Genomic DNA, 15,289 nt, shown 5'->3' on the forward strand with positions numbered 1-15,289 from the left:
CCTATTCACTTAGTTCATACCCACCATAGACCCCATAGATTTTCTTCCACGTCACACATGACCAAGGTCAAGAGATTGGCACCATCTTGTCTTACGTTCACTCTTATGTTTCTCCGTATACGAGGACTTAAAGGCCCAATTCACTTGCCCCAGGCAAGTGTGAATTGGAGGTGTGGCTATTATAATGCATGGTGTTAATCACTTGTATAGCCTATGACGCATCCTGTTTCATTGGTCCAACATCACGTGACTTTGATTGACAGTAGTAATTATTCAAGATTAGTCGCGCATCCCTTTCCCCGGTTCATGTTTTTTACTTTTATCTGCCAAAATCTCAGCTCATACTAGTACACTATTTATTGTCATAAATACTACACAGAGTCACTGCTGTGATATTCATAGTCACATGCATCCACTTTGGCACGACATAATAGACCTGTAAGTTTGAGAAAACGCGTTTTTACTGGAGCTGTTTACTACAGCGTAACAAGCAAGGAAATAATCCCTATTGTTTAGGAGCATATTTATAGTATACCTGGGCCTTTAAAGCCAATCGCTACGAAAAGTGGGGTTGTTGTGAGCAACCTGGAGTCTATGATATGAACAAGGTGAATAGGCATTTGAAAACCCTCTGTTCAATTACCCGCCATAGACTCCAGTCAGTCAAAATGACTATTTTGAACTGTAGGTAGAGTCAGATGCTGAGAGGTGGTGGTTTCCGGGTTAAACAAAAAATAAAGTACTCAAAAAGAAGGGTGTCCCATTCTGGGACAAATATTACTTATGACTACTACCTAGCTAAGGCCAGTGAAAAACTGTGTCTCACTTTGTCAGTGTCGTCCCCATAGTAAAATCATACTGCTGGTAGGGTGACAGGGTCGACATTTCCAGAGGACGCTAGACCCAAACCCAATTTGGGGGGTAACTAGCATTCCTAAAATGAGAGGCCGAAACAGTTCTGCATAGTGGCAGAGGCCAAAACAGTTCTGCATAGTGGCATAGGCCGAAAGGAGAAACTTCTCCACACAAATCTGTTGCCAAGACTGCTCTATCGCCTATGCGCAGGGATCCTTGTGGTCATCAGAGATATAGTATAATGGCCAAAAAAAGAAGATTACCAACAGTAAAACCATCATGGACATGTATCCCCACAAGCCAGACATGCAGCCATCACAAAATGAACATGTATCCATTTATGACACGTGCTGGAATGAAAAGATATAGCAGTATGGCCAGCTTCAGGATAAGCATCACATTTCTGTAAGGTGCCAGTGGAATGTGGTATATTTTAAATGGTTGGTTGTTAGGCACAATACACCCATGAAATGCGACTTCGGCCAGAGACTCGGTCACTTAAATGGGTGGCTTGACTGCCAGCTGTTGTTATGGCCACAAATGGTGAAGTGAATCGGCACTGGGAAGAAGTCTAGGGATGCCAAAAAAGCCAAAGCTGGAGTACAAAAGCCCTCCTCTACTGTTTCTGGTTACCCTCAGTTTTGCAATCAAAAGCTAAACCAATTGTTGGATTTTACTAGTTGTGCCATAATATCTGTTGGATATCATCTTGTGGATTTGTTAATGAAGAGCTCCTTGTGGTGCGCCTCACACTAAATTACTGACCAGAGATGCACAGAGGACTGAACCTTTTTTTTTGGGGCCTCCGATATCCTGTAAGCACATATATTTTGGAGCAGGACTTGATTAACAATGTCATCATTGAGAAACCAGGCCGGATTTGGCCTGCTGTGGTTTGCTAGACATAGCTTCCCATAAATAACCCTTGTAGATCTTGATCTGCATTGTCAGTGGAAGCGGAGGTTAATAGACAAGGTATGAGCATCATGATTTTTCTCCTCTTACACTGGTTTCTCTCTGAAATTGGTTCATCCAGAACGTTGTCAAGGACACAATAAACTGGCTTGGTGGTTCCATTCCAGTTAACTAGCCTATTCATTCATTTGTGACATGTTATATACATTCACACTTGACAAGTTGGTTGTTCTAGGATTAACATTTCTCTCAAAAAGACACGTGTACTTAAATATATACCAAATACATCAACCAGTCTATTTTAAATTATCAATAATATAATAAAAATATACTCATAAAAAATTGCATTCAGTTGCACCTAATTCTAAAACATACTAATAGGTTTGCTCATACAAAAATTGTATCCACCCTTTGCTGCTAAATAAGTTTTTGATTTACAATCATTACTCTGCCTGTCTGCTTTTGGTGTCAAATCTGATAAAAAAAAATGTATACCATCAAATAACAACTATGAATGAAGTTCTGGAAAAATCAGCCCATGAATTTGTGACAGACAAAAGCCAATCAAAAAGTGGTGCACATTATTACCTTGGTTAGTTGACCTATACTAAGTCTTGTTTGCCAGACCTGCCTTTACATACAGGCACACATGGGTTAGGTGCCAACATTTCATACCAGGTTCCCATTTCACTTGTGTGTACCGAGTACTTTGCCCAAATATACAGCATTAGGATGTAACCAAGACTCAAACTCGCAACCCTGTGGTTGCCAGCTCTGTCTGATAACTACTGCTCTATGGTGCCACTATTCGTTCAACCACTCTATGGTGCCACTATTCGTTCAACCACACAAATACTTAGAAGTGAAAAAACAAATTTTTATTTCTTCTATACAATTACAATAAACAGAATGACAATTCCAAATTTTTAACAGTCTTGATACATATCAAAGAGCTTATTTGTCATTAAAATCATCAATAAGTTCAATAAGTCTAAAAAATATACGGGTAGTAGTACTTTAAAATAAGATTTGGATGGATAAGAATTGTTGATATTAGTTTACTTATTATCCACTGAATCTACACATTAATTAGCATGAAATGTAAGAATTAAAATGTGCAGTTACATGTTAAATTAACTCCATATCATTTATTTGGAATATGACTAGATGCAATATCTTGTAGTACCTCACTACCTGAATTGGAATATGTGCGTTTAACACTTGATTATAAATTGAATTCATTATTAAACTTAAATTTTGGAAGCTAACACACTTGCTCTATCAGCAATTGATTTACCTTTGAAAGGCATCAGAGCACAGGCTGTTTGATTTGATTTACAGTGAAAACAGGTTTATTACTGACATTTTGCCAAGATACAACAGTGAGGTAACTGGGAATTAATAAAACTTCACTGGCAAAGATGATACCCTAGCACATGTGTAATGTAGGTGTAAAGTTTGACTGCAATCAATTAAGACAAGTCAGTTGAATCCTGAACAAAAAAAATCTGGGTCCTAATGTTTGAACAAAACATTCATATATGACAGAGATCTGGTTCCTGGATGTCAAAAAATGCTTGATTTTCGTGCATTTTTCACATTAAAATGGCATGAGATGTGGCTTTGGGACAGCAATCAAAACAAAATGGCCAGAAAATAGTCAATTTGAATCTGATAAAAAAAATGAAATGCATCAAGGTCCCATACCAAATGTAAAAGAAATTCACCCATATAGGACTGAGATCATACTCAAATACCATAGCTATTTGATTTTAATGAATTTTTAGCACCAACATGGGCACCATTTGACCATCCTGAAATGTATAGTATAAAACAAATACACGTGCATATACAATGTATTGCAAAATGTATAATGTGGGTGAGAAGTTTGAAAATACCATGTCCAGGCATGGCCAAGATAAGGTGCGAGTGCATGTAATTGGCAAGATCAATCATAAGTCCATTTTCTGACTTTGAATAAGGACCAAGTCTACGAGTTGCTGAGAACGGAATAACATGATGGTTGCGAAAAGCAAATATGATATGCAACCGAGGGAGTTCAAGTCAACCCATGTTCAGTGTCTACAAAACTGTTAATAGCATATCAGAGGAGCATGCATTTAGTATAGAAATTACTATATGTAAATGACAGAGGTGTGTCTTTAAGTTAAAATTGGTGATATTTTAATGGAGCAACATAAAATGAATGCAATTTTTGGAGATGCACTTCTAACAAAGCAAATACAATACATGAACTATTTTTAGTTAGTGTAACAGAGGCAAATACGGTGCACATGAATTACCTTTCTTTCTTACATGTACATTTGTAACTGACTATAAATTCATTACATGCATTACAGTCAAGTACAAATATCCTATGAATTAAACAGTACAAATTCTAGATACTTTCAAAATCATAATCTATGTTTTTATCAAGAACTCTGCTGAGCCCTTATGAGTCAGTGTGTGATTTATTTGTTCTGTATTTTAAATGAAATGGACCTAACTTGTTTTAAACACCTGAGTACTACCTTTTCCTAAAATAATTAATGTTTAATACTGAACAGTTAAATCTTAAAAAGAAAAATAGAATTAAAACGAAGAAAAGAAACATCATATAACATTTTAAAAGTATAAATTAATAAAATATTTACAAATATTAATATTTCATACAAATAGTGTCATTTGTTTAGATTATGCTACAAAATCGGTTCATGTCATAAGACAACGCTTTTGTAGTTTATAGAACAGTCAGGCTAGTGATTTTTATGCCATGAATTAAGTCAAACTTATCTTATCTATTTTTTTAATGTTATATTGATAGAAAAATTTGGTTTAAAACCTGTGTACCGTGATGAATACTATTACTATGATGCTATTTGCAAGATATTCATATCAGAAGTTTTGTGGATTTGGTTGAGATTCAGTTTTCACTATCTTAGGGTGCCATAAATTTTCTGATATTCAAAGACAGATTACAAAATAAATATTGGATGGGAAGCATTTTATATCAATTTTTTTTTCAAATTGGTCTGAGCCCCACTATACTCTTGGGATGTTTCCTACATAGCTATTAGTTTGATTCCTTTTGAATTATTTTAATCAAGTTACCATTGCATTTGAATAAAATTTCAACACTATATACTGAAAAATACTTTATTTTAGCTGGATTACATTTTTGCTGAAAAGACTTATTGGGTGTTTTGTATGGAATTTATTTTCACTGATTATTGACAATGTAAAATATAGAAAAAAAGGTATATTCACTGGATTTTATTTTAACTGAATCATTGAATCTCTCAGCGAAAAATAATTTCAGTACTTCCTAAGTTAGTTGTGTTTAGCGCACACACAAAGTAGAATCCGAACAGCAATGAAGAATGGAATTTACTGTAAGCAAAGACCAATAATAAACTGTGAAATACACCAGCTTTCGATCAGTGCAAAACCAACATTTTTAGATTTGAGTTTGAATTAAGTTTTGCTGACAATACAACCTTAATGTTTAAAGTTGACAATGATTAACAGCTTTCATATAGTACTACCAAAACTATGGTCACTGTAAAGATGCATCAGTAAACAAAGTATTGTCAAGAAGAGGAACGATGGGACAATGCATAGTACTCATGGGAACATTTTTTTGTTTTTTTTTCACTCATAACATCTAATTCCCCAGATACTTTTCCTGCGATGTCCAGTTGTAGGTCTGGCAATGCTTGAGAAAGGATAACGGTTGATTTCCACACGTGGCATACTGGCTTTGATGTTCTGAAGACCAGCATCTTGGAGCAAACCAAAGATGTTTAGGGCTACCAAACACTGCATAGCACCTAATTGCCTGTAAAACAAACACCGTCTTTTTTAGGAATTGTGAAAAATGACGACTGGTGTACTTATCCACACACATTTCTGACAAAACAAATTTTTCAGTGGTAGCTATCTTTGGATTGTTGGCCATTTTCAGAAGAAAAGGCCTGAATTAAACAGCATAATTATAATTTCATTTAAAAAAGAATACCAGTGATTAGTTTTTGTTATGTTTCAGTGACGTAAAAAGTTTCTTTTGTTCATTTCATTGAATTTTGAGCATTTGAGAACACTAGAGAGCGCTTTGAGGGGAAATAGAGGTTTATACAGGGTGTTCATACTTACACAAGAGTTGAGATAGGAATATTGTAACATCTGCTGAGAGCTAAAAACTGTAAATTACACAGCCTGTCCATCAGAAAGTGGATGGACACAGAGCTCAATAAGGCTGAATCACTGAGGTCTAGTTCCACCAAGTTGGGACATCGTACTCCGATCATTATAACTTCTGTACAAAGAAGAAGACAATAGAAATGATGAAAAGACAAGACATATCATTATTACTTCTGTACAAAGGAGAAGACAATAAAAAGGATGAAAAGTCAAGACATATCATTATTACTTCTGTACAAAGGAGAAGACAATAGAAATGATGAAAAGACAAGACATGTCATTATTACTTCTGTACAAAGGAGAAGACAATAGAAATGATGAAAAGACAAGACATATCATTATTACTTCTGTACAAAGGAGAAGACAATAGAAATGATGAAAAAACAAGACATATCATTATTACTTCTGTACAAAGGAGAAGACAATAGAAATGATGAAAAGACTATTTAATATTCTGAAATATTTTGGAATTGAGTGTCTTGAGAATATTGAGAATACAAGTCCTTATAGTATACAGCAAACAGTTGAATAGAAAGCACTGCGAGTAGACAGCAAACAATGGAATAAAAGGTACTGTGAGTAGACAGCAAACAATGGAATAGAAGGTACTGCGAGTAGAAAGCAAACAATGGAATAGAAGGTACTGCGAGTAGAAAGCAAACAATGGAATAGAAGGTACTGCGAGTAGAAAGCAAACAATGGAATAGAAGGTACTGCGAGTAGAAAGCAAACAATGGAATAGAAGGTACAAGCAAACAATGGAATAGAAGGTACTGCGAGTAGACAGCAAACAATGGAATAGAAGGCACTGCGAGTAGACAGCAAACATTGGAATAGAAGGTACTGCGAGTAGACAACAAACAATGGAATAGAAGGCACTGCGAGTAGACAGCAAACAATGGAATAGAAGGCACTGCGAGTAGACAGCAAACAATGGAATAGAAGGTACTGCTAGTAGACGGCAAACAATGGAATAGAAGGCACTGCGAGTAGACAGCAAACAATGGAATAGAAGGTAGTAGACAGCAAACAATGGAATAGAAGGCAGTGCGAGTAGACAGCAGACAATGGAATAGAAGGCACTGCGAGTAGACAGCAAACAATGGAATAGAAGGTATTGTGACTAGACAGCAAACATTGGAATAAAAGGTACTGCTAGTAGACAGCAAACAATGGAATAGAAGATTTGTATGATATTGATAGCATGTGACTCACTATGCAGCATCCATTAATTTATCACTAGATTATTTTTGTTATGCTTCAGCACTTACCATCATCAGTTAATAAATGTCGAAATCCCCCGATGTTAAGTTTCTGTAGTGTATTGGGTAAGTGATTGACAACTGCCACTAAGGTCACCCTGTCTAAGCTAGTCCAGGAAATATTCAGAGATTTTAAACTGAAACAATGGAATTAAAGACTTTTAAAAGACAATGATTACATAATGTTTTCACAAATATTCTACATTCCTGTTCACTATGTCCGGTAAACCGAATGAATCAATTAAAATAAAAAGTCAGCCACAGCTAATTTTTTATACATGTATGGAAATGTGTGTAATCCAAAAACCTATTTAATCGAACAACCTTTCCCATTCTTTTCTCTGTGAACGTATTTATATAACCAAATCCATTTTCATAATCTTTCTTCTTTTTTTTTAACACACGTTTCACTCAATATACAATTTTATTAAACCTACTTTTGACAGCTGTTCAAGAACTTTGTGATGCCTTGTGCAGTAATCCCAGCACACATACACAGATTTAACACTTCTAAATCAGGTGACCGAGTCAAACTATGCAGCACTCTGTCATTGACTTCACAACACTCCAGACATAGTTTACGTAACTGATGACATGGTTGTAATAGATCGGCTAATGAATTAGGATTTACATGGCACTGTGACATATCTATGTATTGCACTCTTACACACCTGGGAAAAAATAACAAGTCATTGTCAATGACACGTCGCCGTTCCGTTCATATTTGAGTGACATATACATTCAAAGCAGATCATGACCGAAATGCACCTGCATATGTACAACACATTGTACTAAATCTGAACAAAATCCATCCATGCATGACTGAGATCCGGTTACGGAATTGTGAAAATACGTGATTTTGATGCATTTTTGCCCTTAAAGTGGCCATCATTCAGCTATTGCTAAGCAGATCATGAAACAAATACACATATCTATTTGTGACATGATGTACCATGTGTGTGTGAAGTTTGAACTTGATCAATCCATACATGTCTTGGATATGGATCCAGAACTGAATTCTTTAAAACAAAATGGCTGCCAGTCGGCCATTTCGAACTTGATCCAAAAAAAAAAAAAAATGACGTGCATCAAGGTCCAATTATGTTTAATGTATGTACCAAATTTGAACAAAATCCGTCCATGCATAACTGAGATCCGGGTTCGGAATGGTGAAAATGTGCGATTTCTATGCATTTTCGGCCTTAACGCGGCCGCCATTTGGCTATCGTTAATGAGATCATGAAACAAATGCACATACATATTTGTGACATGATGTACCTTGTGTGTGTGAAGTTTGAACTCGATCAATCCAAGCATGTCTCAGATACGGATCCAGAACTGAATTCTTTAAAACAAAATGGCCGCCAGTCGGCCATTTCAAACCCGATCCAAAGAAAAAATGACGTGCATCAAGGTCCTATTATGTTTAATGTATGTACCAAATTTGAACAAAATCCGTCCACGCATAACTGAGATCCGGGTCCGGAATGGTGAAAATGTGCAATTTTGATGCATTTTCGGCCTTAAAATGGCCGCTATTCGGCTATCGTTAATCGGATCATGAAAAAAATGCACATACATATTTGTGACATGATGTACCTTGTGTGTGTGAAGTTTGAACACAATCAATCCAAGCATGTCTCAGATACGGATCCAGAACTGAATTCTTTAAAACAAAATGGCCACCAGTCGGCCATTTCGAACTTGATCCGGGAAAAAAAATGACGTGCATCAAGGTCCTATTATGTTTAATGTATGTACCAAATTTGAACAAAATCCGTTCACACATAACTGAGATCCGGGTCCGGAATGGTGAAAATGTGCAATTTTGATGCATTTTCCGCCTTAAAATGGCCGCTATTCGGCTATCGTTAATCGGATCATGAAAAAAATGCACATACATATTTGTGACATGATGTACCTTGTGTGTGTGAAGTTTGAACACAATCAATCCAAGCATGTCTCAGATACGGATCCAGAACTGAATTCTTTAAAACAAAATGGCTGCCAGTCGGCCATTTCGAACTTGATCCAAAAAAAAAAAAAATGACGTGCATCAAGGTCCAATTATGTTTAATGTATGTACCAAATTTGAACAAAATCCGTCCATGCATAACTGAGATCCGGGTTCGGAATGGTGAAAATGTGCGATTTCTATGCATTTTCGGCCTTAACGCGGCCGCCATTTGGCTATCGTTAATGAGATCATGAAACAAATGCACATACATATTTGTGACATGATGTACCTTGTGTGTGTGAAGTTTGAACTCGATCAATCCAAGCATGTCTCAGATACGGATCCAGAACTGAATTCTTTAAAACAAAATGGCCGCCAGTCGGCCATTTCAAACCCGATCCAAAGAAAAAATGACGTGCATCAAGGTCCTATTATGTTTAATGTATGTACCAAATTTGAACAAAATCCGTCCACGCATAACTGAGATCCGGGTCCGGAATGGTGAAAATGTGCAATTTTGATGCATTTTCGGCCTTAAAATGGCTGCTATTCGGCTATCGATAATCGGATCATGAAAAAAATGCATGTGCATATGTCCCATATAATATGTGATGTATGAGTGAAGTTTGAACTTAATCGGTCCATGCATGTTCGAGATACAGGTGATCACGGACGCACACACGGCAAAACATAAGTCCCCGTTTTCGGACTACGTCCGAACGGGGACTAAAAAGAATTATTGAAAAATTATTATTTGTACAGCTTTGAATGAATGATTGAATCAACTATAATAACATTTTTAAATGCAGTGAAGTTGAAATATAATACTCACTTCTTTGATTTCCTTCTAAGTATAATTACGTCTTCTTCTTTTTTTAAATCAGCCAAATCTTTACTATCATATGCTGGCCCAATAATATCTGATTTGGTAAACTTGCCAGCTGTCATTCCACGGAGAAAGATTTTCCCAATTTGACCATCTTTAAAAGTCTTTCCAGTCAAAAAAGGTCTTCTCCACAGGGATTCATCAAAACTGAAGAGGAAATCAGTTTGTTCCCTTACTCACATGTTCAATTGTGATAAAACAACTTGTATAACAACTCTTGTTTCATAATAGAGCAAAATAAACAATTCTTATTGTTTTAATTGATCAACGAACAGCACATACTTCAGGTATATGTACTTACGCAAGTGAACTCCAGCGGCGACAGACTCTAGCACACTTTGCCATGGTTGTCAGGGGTAACCATTTGAAAACATTTAAAACAATCTCATCTGACATATGACTAAAATAATCTGCAAAAACAAAGAATTGCAACTATGACAATAAAAATGAAACTACAATGAACCCATGCTTATTTCTGTATCCAAACAAAAAACTTATCAACAGACCTCACAAATAGCTCCTTTCTTATCTAAATAATTGACAAGGGCAATGTGTATGAAAAGCTGATAAGATCAGTATGGTTTGAAAAACATCTGAAGAGATTGTCTAAACCTAACTCTTAAATGAGTAATTAAAATTAGTGATATAATGAATCATATTCAGAATTGCATCTGATTGATTAACCTTTTCACCACCATATTTTCTCGGCCAAATTTTTCAGCACTTTTTTCTTATACATGTATTCTAATTTCGGAGCCAATAGACAAAATATGTGTCAATTTTCACCCGAAAAAATGTCTATTTTTGCCCTAATCTTCTGAAGAAAAGGTGCAGACTATAAACAGAACTATTTTGCTAATTTGTGGTAAAAAAGGGGACTGGTGGTAAACAAGAAAATCATTATTATAAAGTAATTCATTTGATATTAGTGCAAAAATAGTGGCAACAAATGTTATAGAGGATTTTCTGATAATTGACAACAATAATAACTGAACTGTCTAAAAAAATGCCTGGCTGTAGTGGAAACTGAACGTCATGGCAGCTTGTGTGCTACCTCAACCAGTACGGATTTACTCAGAATGCAGTATTTCAGTTGTCTTGACATAGTGTTATGATTAGTGTGTCCCCAACGGCAGATAGGTTGCAGTCTGTGAAAAAGGTAGGCCAAAAGGTCAACAGGCATGATGGAAAGCAAATTTTCATGATGACCAAAAGTAGACATTCAACATTTCCATTTGGGACACCTGGATAAAACCTAGAAGGTATCCATTTTGCCATTTGGCAAATGTTGCCAACAAGGGTAGCAGGACCCGATATATTTGCCGACTTACCTGTGCCTGGAGTAGACGCTGGCCACAGACGTAGACATGTAGCCTGTAAATGTTCAGCAACTTTTGGTGTCACTACACCACTGTATTTATAGTTATTGACTTCATTATGGTGGCGAGTATTGTTGCTACACTGAGGCTGCAACAATCGAAACAAAAACATTGATTAAAAAACTTACAGAAAACATTAAAGGGGAACTAAATAGAGCCTATTTTGGTCATGTACATGGATTATAAATTTAAAATAAAATAAAATAAATGATTATCTTCAGAGTTATGATGATTTAAATATGAGAAACCATAAACCTGCGAAGGACTTCCGTTTGCACCATCTTGCCATAAAAAAACGCCCTCATGAGGTATAAACAGGTAAGGTAACAAAGCATGATGACGAAATAGTATCTGATTAAATATAAGCAACTTAGGGAGCCATAGTTGGCTGGACTGGTGAACTGACTTCTAGCCTAGGTTGTTTCGACTTTTACGTTAATGTTATTTACAAGTGTATCAACATACAAACATTATGGATGTGTGATTGATCGAGACAGGCATTTTTTTTTGTGCCCAACTGTCTAATAAGTGCTGTTTCCAGTACTGCACTGTGCGTGCAAATTATTTCAAAGTCTGGATGCTGGAGTATGCAATCTTGAGTTCGTAGGGTGGTGGTGGAAACATTTTCGTCCATGTATTCACGGGGCTGCACTGGCAAATCATGGGACAATTGTCACAGGAACATCAAGCAGATTGTTCACAGACTTTTGTGTAATTTGAAATAAAACTATCATCCAAACAAGGGGCATCGTCGACGATATACTCTCATCACTCACACTGCACTGAATCTTAACGGTTGTAAATAGCATTTTTGACCTATGTTTTTTCATCGATGTTTTCGGCGTATACAGAAATCAATATATGGTTTTCATGATATGCGAAACACTGAATGGTCTAAAAACCACAACGAATGTAGATATATGCTATTTATTTACTACAGTGTGATTGCGCCAAATTGCACCTCCTGTTTTAAGCAGTTAAGGGTGCAAACTGCCCTAATTAGTATTCGTATACCACAAATTTTCACAATTAGATTGTCACATGACCAGCAAGTCAGGTCACTTTAAAAATGGAGATGTAAACATGGTTGTTGGATACGCTTGAGCTATCTTCATTCTGTTTTTTTTCTTGAATATATTTATTGACTTAGTGTATTAACTTAGTGTAGTTTACGCGGATGGAAAGATCTGGTCTCATACTGTCTGCAGTTCTCATGACAACAATGAATATAGGGTGACGATGTCGTACTCGTTAATAACAATGCTTAAAACGCTGACCCTAAATGGATGTACCGTACTCGAATGCCTTAACGCCCATGCCCGGGCAAGCGCCCACCTCCCACTTTTGCACAATTTTTATATTTGCGGTCACATTCGGCAAAGCGCCCACCCCTTCAAAATGCAACTAATTTAAAACTTGGTCTTGCATAACGAATCTTGGTAATTGTTTTTATATGATACAGCGTCGATATTGACCGCTGTGAACATGTTGTAAATGCGTAGAACACGGTAACCGTGCGTAAACTACGTTTCGACAATGACCTGTTAATACAAGTAAAATGTGGTAAATATTACTAGTTTTTGGGAAAAACCATGTCGTTTATTCGCTGAAATCAATTCCAACAGATCGTACTTCGACATCGATAATTCACTTCCACATTGCGTTACCGGAAAGTCTTCGGAAATTTCCGAAGAATCGCGTCAGTACAACACAGCATTCTGATTGGTAAATAACCAACTTGACCCATTAGGTCAAAGGATGCTGCTGCAGGTCAAATGCAAATGCATAATGGCAGAAAGTGATTTTCTGAGTTGAGGCCCCTGGGCGCTAACGCGATCGAGTACGGTAATAGCAAAGTCTGCTCTCAATCTAGAAAAAAAAAAAAACGAAGAGGAAAGTGCAGAAGGGCCTTCAATGATTTAAATAATATCTCTGTAGCAAACACCAATAAAGCTGTGCATACCAGATATGGGACAGATGTACATGTTTAATCAATAGCCGTGGACCAGATGTTACTCCAAACACCACGTAATCGGTAACGAGACAAAATACACTCTGTTGAAAGAAGGGTGCCCTCAAGTGAGATTCCTCTGATACTAACATATATTACATCACATGAAGTGAAAAAATGAGTCTTCAGGTCGCCAAATATTGAAATCAAGTTTTGTCGAGTGGACCTTAGGAATAACAGTACAAGATGACAACTTACAGAGTAAATGTACCAGGGTGTGTGTCGCCACCTTGAAAAGTTAAGCCCTTCTCTGATGGCCTCTCACATTTCAATGAATTAAGTGACGATTGACCCTTTGTTTTCACACAACATTTCATGTGACATACATGTAAGCCATGTGCAAGGTCAAAATGACTATGCAATTGTATCAAAAACAATATTTTTCTCAAATTAGGTCATCTTTATAGGGTTATATTTAAACAAAAACTATGTTCAAAGGACTTCAAACATAATTTTGCCGACAACATTAATACTCACTTTTAATGGACTATTTCTCAGAACTGAGGAGGCAGGAACAATACTTTCCGATGGAGTGACAAACTGGCTCCCATTTGGACCATCAGTATTTTCTTCATTCTCGTTTTCATTGTGATTTTCATCAGTGGCAGACAACAATTCACCAACACCCATGTCGCTGTAGATTGTCATTTTAGAAGACTCATCAACGTCCCAAGTTAAATGAACAGGCTGAGTCAAAATATCCATGTCATTTTTTCTTTTCCTACAAAAAAATAAAAGATAGGTAAAGTTGTATGTCAATTATCAAGCAAACAGTACATGTAATGAATCATTTACTGAACAAACAAACTTAAGTTAATGGCACAGAGCTGTAACTTCAAAGAATTTTTTCATACAAGGGTTTCCTCATACTACTACAAAATCAACATGTTATTTATGGGACCTTACCTCATTCTGGACAAACACTAAATTGAGTGAATCACAATTATATCAATTTGTGATTTGTGTATCATTAACTGAATAGGAAACACTTAAGTCACATTGAAACTGTCATACACCTACATAGGACACTGTCCTATCTGTAGTGAAAGACTGACTGCAGTAAGGACTAAATTACTAAATTTTACAACTCCCTTCTAAAGAAGCATAGTGGAGTTGTCATGCTGTAATTTCACTTTTTTACTGAAACTAGATCATAGCAGTTTTACAGTAAATACACATAAAATGTTTTGTATCTCCACTTTTGGATATAAGTATACAAAATTGGGTATCAAAATGACTTTGCCAGAACTGTTCAGTGTACTACCATGTTTATGCTATGCTTAGATGGAAAATCCAAAAACCTCACAGTGACACACTAACAACAATGCTAGATACTACTGTTCAAGGTGTGAACATTGAAACAAAATAGAGCATCAATAAAGCTGTCATCTCATTACAATTCATTGTTGTTGCCAGTGAATTTAATTTGCTAGGGCTTGTTGAAAAGTTGGAAAAAGTTGTGAGGAAAGGTTAGGAAGTCTATTCACCTCCCACTTGCGTAGGCACGTTATGATTAGTTCTATCCATAGCAGTGCATATATTATTACGTGTTCTTTGGGTTTTTGTTTTTATATTCTGCTTATAGTATTTTATATATATATATATATTTTTTTTTTTTCGTTACCAATTTCAATTTAGTCTGTTTTTGGCTGTGCTTTAAACTCTTAGCCATTATAATTTGATTAATTTTTATTTGTTATTTTCTTTTGTAACTTTTAACTTCTTTCTGTAGGTTACGAGTTAATAAATAATTTAAATTATGTTAGCAGAAACGTGCACACATCCATATTCGAGTCTGATTTGCTAAGATGACGTGATTGCAAC

General features: G+C 36.1%; 1 protein-coding gene across 1 annotated transcript; it reads right to left on the reverse strand.

The window, feature by feature from the left end:
* Positions 1 to 2,626: 2,626 nt before the first annotated feature.
* Positions 2,627 to 14,182, reverse strand: LOC102801733 (S-phase kinase-associated protein 2-like). The gene is made up of 8 exons (XM_006824013.3): positions 13,943 to 14,182; positions 11,407 to 11,542; positions 10,377 to 10,485; positions 10,022 to 10,222; positions 7,670 to 7,903; positions 7,242 to 7,369; positions 5,923 to 6,085; positions 2,627 to 5,608 (listed from the first exon to the last, which is right to left on the reverse strand). Exons 1-8 carry the CDS (start codon positions 14,168 to 14,170, stop codon positions 5,422 to 5,424), a joined length of 1,386 nt encoding a protein of 461 aa, XP_006824076.3. The 5' UTR covers positions 14,171 to 14,182; the 3' UTR covers positions 2,627 to 5,421.
* Positions 14,183 to 15,289: the final 1,107 nt, after the last annotated feature.

The sequence above is a fragment of the Saccoglossus kowalevskii genome, chromosome 9 (genome assembly GCF_978046115.1).
Source record: "Saccoglossus kowalevskii chromosome 9, keSacKowa6.1, whole genome shotgun sequence".
In the NCBI taxonomy this organism is placed as follows: Eukaryota; Metazoa; Hemichordata; class Enteropneusta; family Harrimaniidae; genus Saccoglossus; species Saccoglossus kowalevskii.